At 42.3% G+C, this 14,940-nt stretch overlaps 1 protein-coding gene across 1 annotated transcript; it reads right to left on the reverse strand.

The window, feature by feature from the left end:
- Nucleotides 1-1,840: 1,840 nt before the first annotated feature.
- LOC139570203 (uncharacterized) lies at nt 1,841-12,235 on the reverse strand. The gene is made up of 2 exons (XM_071391854.1): nt 12,098-12,235; nt 1,841-2,962 (listed from the first exon to the last, which is right to left on the reverse strand). Exon 2 carries the CDS (start codon nt 2,953-2,955, stop codon nt 2,272-2,274), a length of 684 nt encoding a protein of 227 aa, XP_071247955.1. The 5' UTR covers nt 2,956-2,962; nt 12,098-12,235; the 3' UTR covers nt 1,841-2,271.
- Nucleotides 12,236-14,940: the final 2,705 nt, after the last annotated feature.

The raw sequence follows: 14,940 nt of genomic DNA on the forward strand, positions 1-14,940 counted from the left end.
ACACCACATAATACTGCCTGGATTACACCACATAATACTGTCTGGATTACACCACATAATACTGTCTGGATTACACCACATAGTACTGCCTGGATTACACCACATAATACTGTCTGGATTACACCACATAGTACTGCCTGGATTACACCACATAATACTGCCTGGATTACACCACATAGTACTGCCTGGATTACACCACATAGTACTGCCTGGATTACACCACATAATACTGTCTGGATTACACCACATAATACTGTCTGTATTACACCACATAATACTGCCTGGATTACACCACATAGTACTGCCTGGATTACACCACATAATACTGTCTGGATTACACCACATAGTACTGCCTGGATTACACCACATAGTACTGCGTGGATTACACCACATAATACTGCCTGGATTACACCACATAATACTGCCTGGATTACACCACATAATGCTGCCTGGATTACACCACATAATACTGCCTGGATTACACCACATAGTACTGCCTGGATTACACCACATAATACTGCCTGGATTACACCACATAATACTGCCTGGATTACACCACATTGTACTGCCTGGATTACACCACATAATACTGCCTGGATTACACCACATAGTACTGCCTGGATTACACCACATAATACTGCCTGGATTACACCACATAATACTGCCTGGATTACACCACATTGTACTGCCTGGATTACACCACATAATACTGCCTGGATTACACCACATAATACTGCCTGGATTACACCACATAGTACTGCCTGGATTACACCACATAGTACTGCCTGGATTACACCACATAGTACTGCCTGGATTACACCACTTAGTACTGCCTGGATTACACCACATAGTACTGCCTGGATTACACCACATAGTACTGCCTGGATTACATCACATAATACTGCCTGGTTTACACCACATAGTACTGCCTGGATTACACCACATAGCACAGGGAGGCTGTATCAACGTGAACTGATGTGTGTCGGCGTCTTCATACCTCTCTTTGTTTTTCTCCATCACTCTCCATCTCTTTCTCCTCTTCCGTCAGTCTGGAGTGCTGTTCCATCTGTGGCCACACGGTGGAGTGAGAAGATCATGTAGAAACACATGATCAACAGATAGCTGATTTTACGTGGCCGTTTAAATCCCTGTAAATCCACTCCACAGTGGCATATCAACTTGAAACTTGTCAGCACTATCATGGACATCTCTAAGATGAACCACACTGAATGTTGTACTGAGATCTCTAAAAGAAAAACATGGAAACTATTAACAAATCATTATTTACAACTAATGTTCAAAACCATCTGTAATCATCTTCTCCTTTATGAACAATACATCAGATTCACTTCAGATTTTAGTCTTTAATAGTTTTGAGACAAAATAGTTGCTACATTCAAATATGGCCGCACTCTACCTATAGACACATGTTAGCACACATGCTAATGCTACAACATACTTTAAACATCTACTCATGAACCATAGATCAGATTGACTCTAGATTTGGTATATAGACTTGGTAGACTGGTATATAGATTTGGTGTATAGATTTGGTAGACTGGTATATAGATTTGGTAGATAGACTCAATGAATTAGCCTCTAAAGAATTTGAGAATGATTACTTGTTGCATTCATTGCCGGCCACGAGATGAAATGTTCTTATGTAGTTGATTTGCAAATCCAATCAGCTTTCCACATTGATTTAATGTCATCACATTTATGTTTTGGGTTAAAGTGAAGAGGAAACTACATTGATTACAACCAGGGAAGGTGAAAAATGTCAAAATACAACAACAAAAAATAACAAAGATCAATGTTTGAAAAATAAACTACCAAATACTTGTATTTTGAAGTGTATTTAATTAAAATGCATGTATTTTGTATTTTAAAATACAGAAGTACATTAGCCAGTAGCAGGCCCCAACAGCAACAACCCTCCCAGTAATGGTAACAGAAACAGTTGACTTGCTCTGACTGTGATACAGTATGTTGCTGTTTATCTGCCTTTAATGCACTGAAGTCACTCTGGATAAGAGCGTCTGATAAATGACCAAGTGTATTAGTGAAAATGAACAAACCAAAATGAAATGCAATGTGCTAGGGCAAGAAACTAAAAAGTTCCCCCCTTCAGGGTCCCCAGGACCAGGACTTAAGGACACTGATCTACAGAATGGTACAGTAGCTTTCCCAGAAGCCTGGTTACAGTATGGTACAGTAGCTTTCCCAGAAGCCTGGTTACAGTATGGTACAGTAGCTTTCCCAGTAGCCTGGTTACAGTATGGTACAGTAGCTATCCCAGAATCCTGGTGCAGCTCTGGGTGGAGCTCTGGGTGCAGCTCTGGGTGCAGCTCTGGATCCACCTTCCATATCATTTCTGGTATCCCCAGACTCCCTGGGGGCGATGCCCTGATGCATAATTACATTTTTCTCATGGGTGGAATAGCCCGCCTCTTTCAGGAAGATCTCCAATGATTGGCCACGTATGGTCATGAGCAACTCCCTGCTGATGCAATATGTGTTGACCGGGTCGAAGCTCCTCAGGTCCTCGTGCTGGGTCACATAGACCTTATCCACTGTCATGTCTGGACGCATACTGATGATGAGGCGGTCCATGTTGCTGGTATCTATGTGATGAGTGTAACCCTTCCTGACGTACTCAGGCATGGAATCAGATGCTGGGAGGTGGAGGTTGCCCACCTCATAGAATGGGTAGCCACCATCAGGAAGCAGCTTCTTGCAGATGTTGTTGTCACACTGAAGTCTGTTCTGGAAGTGATGGAAACCAAAGTCTCCCTTGTTGGGGTTGTAATTTGCAACTATCTGGTTGTCATTTTTGATGACGATGTAATCTTTGGCGAACCAGAAAAGGAGCTTGAGTCCGTGCCTCGGTGAGGGACGACCAAACCTAGAACCTCTCAGCTCCTCCATATTGTTCAATGTCTGAACCTGAACCATGGTACCACTGGGGGAGAGAGAGAGAGAGAGAGAGAGAGAGAGAGAGAGAGAGCGAGAGAGAGAGAGAGCGAGAGAGAGAGAGAGAGAGAGAGAGAGAGAGAGAGAGAGAGAGAGAGAGAGAGAGAGAGAGAGAGAGAGAGAGAGAGAGAGAGAGAGAGAAGAGAGAGAGAGAGAGAGAGAGAGAGAGAGAGAGAGAGAGAGAGAGAGAGAGAGAGAGAGAGAAAACAGACAGCATTAAACAATACAGTTCATGATGATACAGTTAAGTTACCTTCCATATACAGTATAAGCCTCTGCTAAGAGGTCTGGACCTTTATGGCACAGGAGTGCACTAATGTGGCTGTTCCCTACATCACTACATTGGCAAAAGTGTTACAGGGTGTTTTATTTTATTTTTATATTTCGAGGTTGGATGTTAGCATGTAGGGAGCACCAATTGGTGTCACCTCGTTAGTCAGTATGTGTTACACCTGTGCTGGCTTGTCCGTCTCGTTAATTGGAAAGTGATATTTAAGAGCGGCTGGCCCAGGTGATATTTAAGAGCGGCTGGCCCAGGTGATATTTAAGAGCGGCTGGCCCAGGTGATATTTAAGAGTGGCTGGCCCAGGTTATATTTAAGAGCGTCTGGCCCAGGTGATATTTAAGAGCGGCTGCCCAGGTGATATTTAAGAGTGGCTTGCCCAGGTGATATTTAAGAGTGGCTGGCCCAGGTGCTATTTAAGAGTGGCTGGCCCAGGTGCTATTTAAGAGTGGCTGGCCCAGGTGATATTTAAGAGTGGCTGGCCCAGGTACTATTTAAGAATGGCTGGCCAAGTGCTTCAGTTGTCTTGATAGATGTGGAGGGTTGGCACTGTTGGATTCTGGGTTATACGTGGATTAGAGACATGATAGATCAGAAGTAATATTATATTTTCTGAGGGGGGAAAGAGACTGGTTGTTACATCAGTATTACTATAGTATCTGAGGGGGGATAGAGACTGGTTGTTACATCAGTAATACTATAGTATCTGAGGGGGGATAGAGACTGGTTGTTACATCAGTAATACTATAGTATCTGAGTGGGGAAAGAGACTGGTTGTTACATGAGTATTACTGTAGTATCTGAGGGGGGATAGAGACTGGTTGTTACATCAGTAATACTATAGTATCTGAGGGGGGATAGAGACTGGTTGTTACATCAGTAATACTATAGTATCTGAGGGGGGATAGAGACTGGTTGTTACATCAGTAATACTATAGTATCTGAGGGGGGATAGAGACTGGTCGTTACATCAGTAAAACTATAGAATCTGAGGGGGGAAAGAGACTGGTTGTTACATCAGTATTACTATAGTATCTGAGGGGGGATAGAGACTGGTTGTTACATCAGTAATACTATAGTATCTGAGGGGGGATAGAGACTGGTTGTTACATCAGTAATACTATAGTATCTGAGGGGGGATAGAGACTGGTTGTTACATCAGTAAAACTATAGAATCTGAGGGGGGAAAGAGACTGGTTGTTACATCAGTATTACTATAGTATCTGAGGGGGGATAGAGACTGGTTGTTACATCAGTATTACTATAGTATCTGAGGGGGGATAGAGACTGGTTGTTACATCAGTATTACTATAGTATCTGAGGGGGGATAGAGACTGGTTGTTACATGAGTATTACTGTAGTATCTGAGGGGGGATAGAGACTGGTTGTTACATCAGTAATACTATAGTATCTGAGGGGGGATAGAGACTGGTTGTTACATCAGTAATACTATAGTATCTGATGGGGGATAGAGACTGGTTGTTAGATCAGTAATATTATAGTTTCTGAGGGGGGAAAGAGACTGGTTGTTACATCAGTAATACTATAGTATCTGAGGGGGGATAGAGACTGGTTGTTACATCAGTAATACTATAGTATCTGAGGGGGGATAGAGACTGGTTGTTACATCAGTAATACTATAGTATCTGAGGGGGGATAGAGACTGGCTGATACATCAGTAATACTATAGTTTCTGAGGGGGGATAGAGACTGGTTGTTACATCAGTAATACTATAGTATCTGAGGGGGGATAGAGACTGGTTGTTACATCAGTAATACTATAGTATCTGAGGGGGGATAGAGACTGGTTGTTACATCAGTAATACTATAGTACCTGAGGGGGGATAGAGACTGGTTGTTACATCAGTAATACTATAGTATCTGAGGGGGGAAAGAGACTGGTTGTTACATCAGTAATACTATAGTATCTGAGGGGGGTTAGAGACTGGTTGTTACATCAGTAATACTATAGTATCTGAGGGGGGATAGAGACTGGTTGTTACATCAGTAATACTATAGTACCTGAGGGGGGATAGAGACTGGTTGTTACATCAGTAATACTATAGTACCTGAGGGGGGAGAGAGACTGGTTGTTACATCAGTAATACTATAGTATCTGAGGGGTGATAGAGACTGGTTGTTACATCAATAATACTACAGTATCTGAGGGGTGATAGAGACTGGTTGTTACATCAGTAATACTATAGTACCTGAGGGGGGAGAGAGACTGGTTGTTACATCAGTAATACTATAGTACCTGAGGGGGGAGAGAGACTGGTTGTTACATCAGTAAAACTATAGTATCTGAGGGGGAATAGAGACTGGTTGTTACATCAGTAATACTATAGTATCTGGGGGGGGGGGGGGGGGGATAGAGACTGGTTGTTACATCAGTAATACTATAGTATCTGAGGGGGGATAGAGACTGGTTGTTACATCAGTAATACTATAGTATCTGAGGGGGGATAGAGACTGGTTTTTACATCAGTAATACTATAGTATCTGAGGGGGATAGAGACTGGTTGTTACATCAGTAAAACTATAGAATCTGAGGGGGGATAGAGACTGGTTGTTACATCAGTAATACTATAGTATCTGAGGGGTGATAGAGACTGGTTGTTACATCAGTAATACTATAGTATCTGAGGGGGGAAAGAGACTGGTTGTTACATCAGTAATACTATAGTACCTGAGGGGGGATAGAGACTGGTTGTTACATCAGTAATACTATAGTATCTGAGGGGGGAAAGAGACTGGTTGTTACATCAGTAATACTATAGTACCTGAGGGGGGATAGAGAATGGTTGTTACATCAGTAATACTATAGTATCTGAGGGGGGATAGAGACTGGTTGTTACATCAGTAATACTATAGTACCTGAGGGGGGATAGAGACTGGTTGTTACATCAGTAATACTATAGTATCTGAGGGGGGATAGAGACTGGTTGTTACATCAGTAATACTATAGTACCTGAGGGGGGATAGAGACTGGTTGTTACATCAGTAATACTATAGTACCTGAGGGGGGATAGAGACTGGTTGTTACATCAGTAATACTATAGTATCTGAGGGGGGATAGAGACTGGTTGTTACATCAGTAATACTATAGTACCTGAGGGGGGATAGAGACTGGTTGTTACATCAGTAAAACTATAGTATCTGAGGGGGAATAGAGACTGGTTGTTACATCAGTATTACTATAGTATCTGAGGGGGGATAAAGACTGGTTGTTACATCAGTAATACTATAGTATCTGAGTGGGGATAGAGACTGGTTGTTACATCAGTAATACTATAGTATCTGAGGGGGGATAGAGACTTGTTGTTACATCAGTAATACTATAGTATCTGGGGGGGGATAGAGACTGGTTGTTCCATCAGTAATACTATAGTATCTGAGGGGGGATAGAGACTGGTTGTTACATCAGTAATACTATAGTATCTGAGGGGGGATAGAGACTGGTTGAAGTAATACTATAGTATCTGAGGGGGATAGAGACTGGTTGTTACATCAGTAATACTATAGTACCTGAGGGGGGATAGAGACTGGTTGTTACATCAGTAATACTATAGTATCTGAGGGGGATCGAGACTGGTTGTTACATCAGTAATACTATAGTATCTGAGGGGGGATAGAGACTGGTTGTTACATCAGTAATACTATAGTATCTGAGGGGGGATAGAGACTGGTTGTTACATCAGTAATACTATAGTATCTGAGGGGGGATAGAGACTGGTTGTTACATCAGTAATACTATAGTATCTGAGGGGGATAGAGACTGGTTGTTACATCAGTAATACTATAGTATCTGAGGGGGGATAGAGACTGGTTACATCAGTAATACTATAGTATCTGAGGGGGGATAGAGACTGGTTGTTACATCAGTAATACTATAGTATCTCAGGGGGGATAGAGACTGGTTGTTACATCAGTAATACTATAGTACCCGAGGGGGGATAGAGACTGGTTGTTACATCAGTAATACTATAGTATCTGAGGGGGAAGAGAGACTGGTTGTTACATCAGTAATACTATAGTATCTGAGGAGTGATAGAGACTGGTTGTTACATCAGTAATACTATAGTATCTGAGGGGGGATAGAGACTGGTTGTTACATCAGTAATACTATAGTATCTGAGGGGGGATAGAGACTGGTTGTTACATCAGTAATACTATAGTATCTGAGGGGGGATAGAGACTGGTTGTTACATCAGTAATACTATAGTATCTGAGGGGGGATAGAGACTGGTTGTTACATCAGTAATACTATAGTATCTGAGGGGGGATAGAGACTGGTTACATCAGTAATACTATAGTATCTGAGGGGGGATAGAGACTGGTTGTTACATCAGTAATACTATAGTATCTGGGGGGGGATAGAGACTGGTTTTACATCAGAAGTTAATGGTTATCTGTAGGAATGTGCTGGGTGGACGGGGGGAAGTCACGGGAGAACTATAGGTGAGTAACTAACTATGGGTGGAGACCTTTGGTTTAGACATCAAGTGGGTTGAGGTCAGGTCACCTTAAGGGTTAAGGGAGACGGAACGGTTTATTACTCTGTCACTTCGTCTTCCTGTTAAACCATAAAAGTTGAAAGGATTGGAGAGAAGGAGGAGTGCCTACATTGGAGTATATATATATTTGTGGTGGAAAGATGTTATGTCTGAAAGGAGCTGTATTGACCATTTGGGAAGAATTACATCTGGTTAAGATTTTTTTGTCCGTTGAGTCAATTAGAACTGAACCTTTAGTTGTCTTGGTAGATGTGGAGGGTTAACTCCTCTAGTTGTCTTGGTAGATGTGGAGGGTTAACTCCTTTAGTTGTCTTGAGAGATGTGGAGGGTTAACTCCTTTAGTTGTCTTGGTAGATGTGGAGGGTTAACTCCTTTAGTTGTCTTGGTAGATGTGGAGGGTTAACTCCTCTAGTTGTCTTGGTAGATGTGGAGGGTTAACTCCTCAAGTTGTCTTGATAGATGTGGAGGGTTAACTCCTCTAGTTGTCTTGATAGATGTGGAGGGTTAACTCCTTTAGTTGTCTTGAGAGATGTGGAGGGTTAACTCCTTTAGTTGTCTTGGTAGATGTGGAGGGTTAACTCCTTTAGTTGTCTTGGTAGATGTGGAGGGTTAACTCCTCTAGTTGTCTTGGTAGATGTGGAGGGTTAACTCCTCAAGTTGTCTTGATAGATGTGGAGGGTTAACTCCTCTAGTTGTCTTGATAGATGTGGAGGGTTAACTCCTCTAGTTGTCTTGAGAGATGTGGAGGGTTAACTCATTTAGTTGTCTTGGTAGATGTGGAGGGTTAACTCCTTTAGTTGTCTTGGTAGATGTGGAGGGTTAACTCCTCTAGTTGTCTTGGTAGATGTGGAGGGTTAACTCCTCTAGTTGTCTTGATAGATGTGGAGTGTTAACTCCTCTAGTTGTCTTGGTAGATATGGAGGGTTAACTCCTTTAGTTGTCTTGATAGATGTGGAGGGTTAACTCCTTTAGTTGTCTTGATAGATGTGGAGGGTTAACTCCTCTAGTTGTCTTGGTAGATGTGGAGGGTTAACTCCTCTAGTTGTCTTAATAGATGTGGAGGGTTAACTCCTTTAGTTGTCTTGGTAGATGTGGAGGGTTAACTCCTCTAGTTGTCTTGGTAGATGTGGAGGGTTAACTCCTCTAGTTGTCTTGATAGATGTGGAGGGTTAACTCCTCTAGTTGTCTTGATAGATGTGGAGGGTTAACTACTCTAGTTGTCTTGATAGATGTGGAGGGTTAACTACTCTAGTTGTCTTGAGATATGTGGAGGGTTAACTCCTTTAGTTGTCTTGATAGATGTGGAGGGTTAACTCCTCTAGTTGTCTTGATAGATGTGGAGGGTTAACTCCTCTAGTTGTCTTGATAGATGTGGAGGGTTAACTCCTCTAGTTGTCTTGATAGATGTGGAGGGTTAACTCCTCTAGTTGTCTTGATAGATGTGGAGGGTTAACTCCTTTAGTTGTCTTGATAGATGTGGAGGGTTAACTCCTTTAGTTGTGGTTTACTTCATGTCTTTAAGTTTGGTGTGTGTTTTCATTTTGTTTGCCTGTTCTTGGTGAATTTAGTGGGTCTCATGGTGGAAGTCTTTTAGGATCCAGTTGTTGTTGCTAGTCAACGTTCAGTGGACACCATGAGTGTCTCTCAGAACCCCTCCTAAAACCCCAGCCGTGTCGTTTTGGTTGTTGTCATTGACTTTTAGTTCCCCCTTCTGTTTCAGTGACATATTTGGTTTTCTTGCTGTGGAACGTGACAATAGGACATCAAATAGAAAGGAGGACCAAGGCACTCTTCATATCATTCATTAAATTACCTTTATTTGTATGGTATGTTCAATAGAAACAAAGTTTAAAAAATCGGACAAAATCAAATCCCTGACGGAGGCCATACTCCCTGACGGAGGCCATACTCCCTGACGAAGGCCATACTCCCTGACGGAGGCCATACTCCCTGACGGAGGCCATACACACTGACGGAGGCCATACTCCCTGACGGAGGCCATACTCCCTGACGGAGGCCATACTCCCTGACGAAGGCCATACTCCCTGACGGAGGCCATACTCCCTGACGGAGGCCATACACACTGACGGAGGCCATACTCCCTGACGGAGGCCATACTCCCTGACGGAGGCCATACTCCCTGACGGAGGCCATACTCCCTGACGGAGGCCATACTCCCTGACGGAGGCCATACTCCCTGACGGAGGCCATACTCCCTGACGGAGGCCATACTCCCTGACGAAGGCCATACTCCCTGACGAAGGCCATGCAGCCGAAACATGTCGATTTTTAAAACTTTGTTTCTATTGAACATGCTATACAAATAAAGGCATTTTAATGAATTATATGAAGAGTGCCTTGGTCCTCCTTTCTATTTTATGACCAATTCACCCCTTTTACCAAAGAGCACCTTCTATCTACCAAAATGTACTATAGTGTACCTTAGTAGCGCTTCCCTTCCTCCTCTTTCTACTAGTGACAGTAGGACAGTTGTTATCGTTGGACTAAAACAACTGTGGTAACCTAGTAACGTGAGCCCTCTTGACGATTATCATGAAACGTCATCAACATGAACAGCCCAGCAGGTTTGAGCACATTGTCATTTGGCAGCACATCCATCAAGAGACAATATACTGTACATGAGTTCCAAATGCCACCCTATTCCCTATATAGTGCCCTTCTTTTGAACAGGGCCCAATAGAGAATAGGGTGTCATTTGGGACCACTCCTGGATGAGTCAAGTGTTAGTTTGAAATGTAATCTCCTGAAGGATCCAGGAACATGAAACTGAAGGGGAAGAAAATATTTAACTACATGACAATGAATGCGAGGTTTAAATAGTTACAAAACAGTATACCTGTTAAAGTTAAAAGTGAACGTCATAAACAGAAGGGGAAATCTGTCACCTTTACCGTACCATGTTTTAATGCAGAAAAAATGGGTTGATACTCTATATATTTTCAACCACAATCTGTCAGGTTTCAGGTAATGTCAATTTATTAAATGTTAATACATTTTGATAGTACTGCTTTATTATTCTGGAAAAACTTAATGTAAAAAAAGGATATAAATATTCACTGAGTGGACAAAACATTAAGAACACCTGTTGTATCCATTACATAGACTGACCAGTTGAATCCAGGTGAAAGATATGATCCCTTATTAATGCCACTTGTTAAATCCACTTCAATCAGTGTGATGATGAAGGGGAGGAGACAGGTTAAAGAAGGATGTTTAAGCCTTGAGACAATTGAAACATGGATTGTGTATGTGTTGCCATTCAGAGGGTGAATGGGGAAGATAAAATATTTATGTGCCTCTGAACGGGGTCGGGTAGTGTGGAACACTTTTGACACCTTGTAGAGTCCATGCCCCGGTGACTTGAGCTGTTCTGAGGACAAAGGGGGTGCAACTCAATATTAGGAAGGTGTTCCTAATGGTTTGTACACTCAGTGTATATATATATATATAATTGATTACAACTGTTGTTGTATCTGATCATAAACAACTCAAGACTGGAGAACAGACCTCGATGAACTCAGATTAGATCAGATTTAGATGACCTCAGATTAGAGCAGACCTCAATGAACTCAGATTAGAGCAGACCTAGATTGAACTCAGATTAGATCAGACCTAGATGAACTCAGATTAGATCAGACCTAGATGAACTCAGATTAGAGCAGACCTAGATGAACTCAATTAGATCAGACCTAGATGAACTCAGATTAGAGCAGACCTAAATGAACTCAGATTAGAGCAGACCTAGATTGAACTCAGATTAGAGCAGACCTAGATGAACTCAGATTAGATCAGACCTAGATATACTCAGATTAGAGCAGACCTAGATTGAACTCAGATTAGAGCAGACATAGATTAACTCAGATTAGAGCAGACCTAGATTAACTCAGATTAGAGCAGACCTAGATTGAACTCAGATTAGAGCAGACCTAGATGAACTCAGATTAGATCAAATAAAGTATCAAGTTGTTAATTGTGAGCTAGATTCGGGCATATTCCTTCCTAGAGAGAAAATTACGAAAAATACATCACAAACTAGATCTAGCGTGTTTAGTAAGGACAGACTAGATCTAACTTGTTTAGTAAGGACAGGCTAGATCTAACTTGTTTAGTAAGGACAGACAAGATCTAACTTGTTTAGTAAGGACAGACAAGACCTAACTTGTTTAGTAAGGACAGACTAGATCTAACTTGTTTAGTAAGGACAGACTAGACCTAACTTGTTTAGTAAGGACAGACTAGATCTAACGTGTTTAGTAAAGACAGACCAGATCACAAAAAAGCACATAAAATGTTTTTACTGTACCTGGTGTTTTAAAATAAATGTAATCTCTATTTTCTGGTGCTCGATGTCCGTGTAGATCTGTATGAGGCCGTGTGAGAAGATGATTGGATGATCTGCAAGCTTTGCTGCCTGTGTGTGTGTGTGTGTGTGTGTGTGTGTGTGTGTGTGTGTGTGTGTGTGTGTGTGTGTGTGTGTGTGTGTGTGTGTGTGTGTGTGTGTGTGTGTGTGTGTGTGTGTGTGTGTGTGTGTGTGTGTGTGTGTGTGTGTGTGTGTGTGTGTGTGTAGTAGCAACCCGTCATTCAGGTTCTGTTATAAGCCCCTCCTCTTTTTTTCTTGCATGTTATTTTTGCATGTAACTTTTGTTCCTCCTTTAGCACCTGTTAGAGCTGATAAAGGAGTTACTAGACTGGTCACCAATCAGACCTGTTAGAGGTGATAAAGGAGTTACTAGACTGGTCACCAATCAGACCTGTTAGAGGTGATAAAGGAGTTACTAGACTGGTCACCAATCAGACCTGTTAGAGCTGATAAAGGAGTTACTAGACTGGTCACCAATCAGACCTGTTAGAGGTGGTAAAGGAGTTACTAGACTGGTCACCAATCAGACCTGTTAGAGCTGATAAAGGAGTTACTAGACTGGTCACCAATCAGACCTGTTAGAGGTGTTAAAGGAGTTACTAGACTGGTCACCAATCAGACCTGTTAGAGGTGATAAAGGAGTTACTAGACTGGTCACCAATCAGACCTGTTAGAGCTGATAAAGGAGTTACTAGACTGGTCACCAATCAGACCTGTTAGAGGTGGTAAAGGAGTTACTAGACTGGTCACCAATCAGACCTGTTAGAGCTGATAAAGGAGTTACTAGACTGGTCACCAATCAGACCTGTTAGAGGTGTTAAAGGAGTTACTAGAATGGTCACCAATCAGACCTGTTAGAGGTGGTAAAGGAGTTACTAGACTGGTCACCAATCAGACCTGTTAGAGCTGTTAAAGGAGTTACTAGACTGGTCACCAATCAGACCTGTTAGAGGTACTAAAGGAGTTACTAGACTGGTCACCAATCAGACCTGTTAGAGGTGTTAAAGGAGTTACTAGACTGGTCACCAATCAGACCTGTTAGAGCTGTTAAAGGAGTTACTAGACTGGTCACCAATCAGACCTGTTAGAGGTGTTAAAGGAGTTACTAGACTGGTCACCAATCAGACCTGTTAGAGCTGATAAAGGAGTTACTAGACTGGTCACCAATCAGACCTGTTAGAGGTGTTAAAGGAGTTACTAGACTGGTCACCAATCAGACCTGTTAGAGCTGATAAAGGAGTTACTAGACTGGTCACCAATCAGACCTGTTAGAGGTGTTAAAGGAGTTACTAGACTGGTCACCAATCAGACCTGTTAGAGGTGGTAAAGGAGTTACTAGACTGGTCACCAATCAGACCTGTTAGAGCTGTTAAAGGAGTTACTAGACTGGTCACCAATCAGACCTGTTAGAGGTACTAAAGGAGTTACTAGACTGGTCACCAATCAGACCTGTTAGAGGTGTTAAAGGAGTTACTAGACTGGTCACCAATCAGACCTGTTAGAGCTGTTAAAGGAGTTACTAGACTGGTCACCAATCAGACCTGTTAGAGCTGTTAAAGGAGTTACTAGACTGGTCACCAATCAGACCTGTTAGAGCTGTTAAATGAGTTACTAGACTGGTCACCAATCAGACCTGTTAGAGCTGTTAAAGGAGTTACTAGACTGGTCACCAATCAGACCTGTTAGAGCTGTTAAAGGAGTTACTAGACTGGTCACCAATCAGACCTGTTAGAGCTGTTAAAGGAGTTACTAGACTGGTCACCAATCAGACCTGTTAGAGGTGTTAAATGAGTTACTAGACTGGTCACCAATCAGACCTGTTAGAGGTGTTAAAGGAGTTACTAGACTGGTCACCAATCAGACCTGTTAGAGCTGTTAAAGGAGTTACTAGACTGGTCACCAATCAGACCTGTTAGAGGTACTAAAGGAGTTCCTAGACTGGTCACCAATCAGACCTGTTAGAGGTGTTAAAGGAGTTACTAGACTGGTCACCAATCAGACCTGTTAGAGGTGTTAAAGGAGTTACTAGACTGGTCACCAATCAGACCTGTTAGAGCTGTTAAAGGAGTTACTAGACTGGTCACCAATCAGACCTGTTAGAGCTGTTAAAGGAGTTACTAGACTGGTCACCAATCAGACCTGTTAGAGCTGTTAAATGAGTTACTAGACTGGTCACCAATCAGACCTGTTAGAGCTGTTAAAGGAGTTACTAGACTGGTCACCAATCAGACCTGTTAGAGCTGTTAAAGGAGTTACTAGACTGGTCACCAATCAGACCTGTTAGAGCTGTTAAAGGAGTTACTAGACTGGTCACCAATCAGACCTGTTAGAGGTGTTAAATGAGTTACTAGACTGGTCACCAATCAGACCTGTTAGAGGTGTTAAAGGAGTTACTAGACTGGTCACCAATCAGACCTGTTAGAGGTACTAAAGGAGTTACTAGACTGGTCACCAATCAGACCTGTTAGAGGTGTTAAAGGAGTTACTAGACTGGTCACCAATCAGACCTGTTAGAGCTGATAAAGGAGTTACTAGACTGGTCACCAATCAGACCTGTTAGAGGTGGTAAAGGAGTTACTAGACTGGTCACCAATCAGACCTGTTAGAGCTGGTAAAGGAGTTACTAGACTGGTCACCAATCAGACCTGTTAGAGGTGTTAAAGGAGTTACTAGACTGGTCACCAATCAGACCTGTTAGAGGTGGTAAAGGAGTTACTAGACTGGTCACCAATCAGACCTGTTAGAGCTGTTAAAGGAGTTACTAGACTGGTCACCAATCAGACCTG

This window comes from Salvelinus alpinus, chromosome 1 (genome assembly GCF_045679555.1).
Source record: "Salvelinus alpinus chromosome 1, SLU_Salpinus.1, whole genome shotgun sequence".
NCBI lineage: Eukaryota > Metazoa > Chordata > Actinopteri > Salmoniformes > Salmonidae > Salvelinus > Salvelinus alpinus.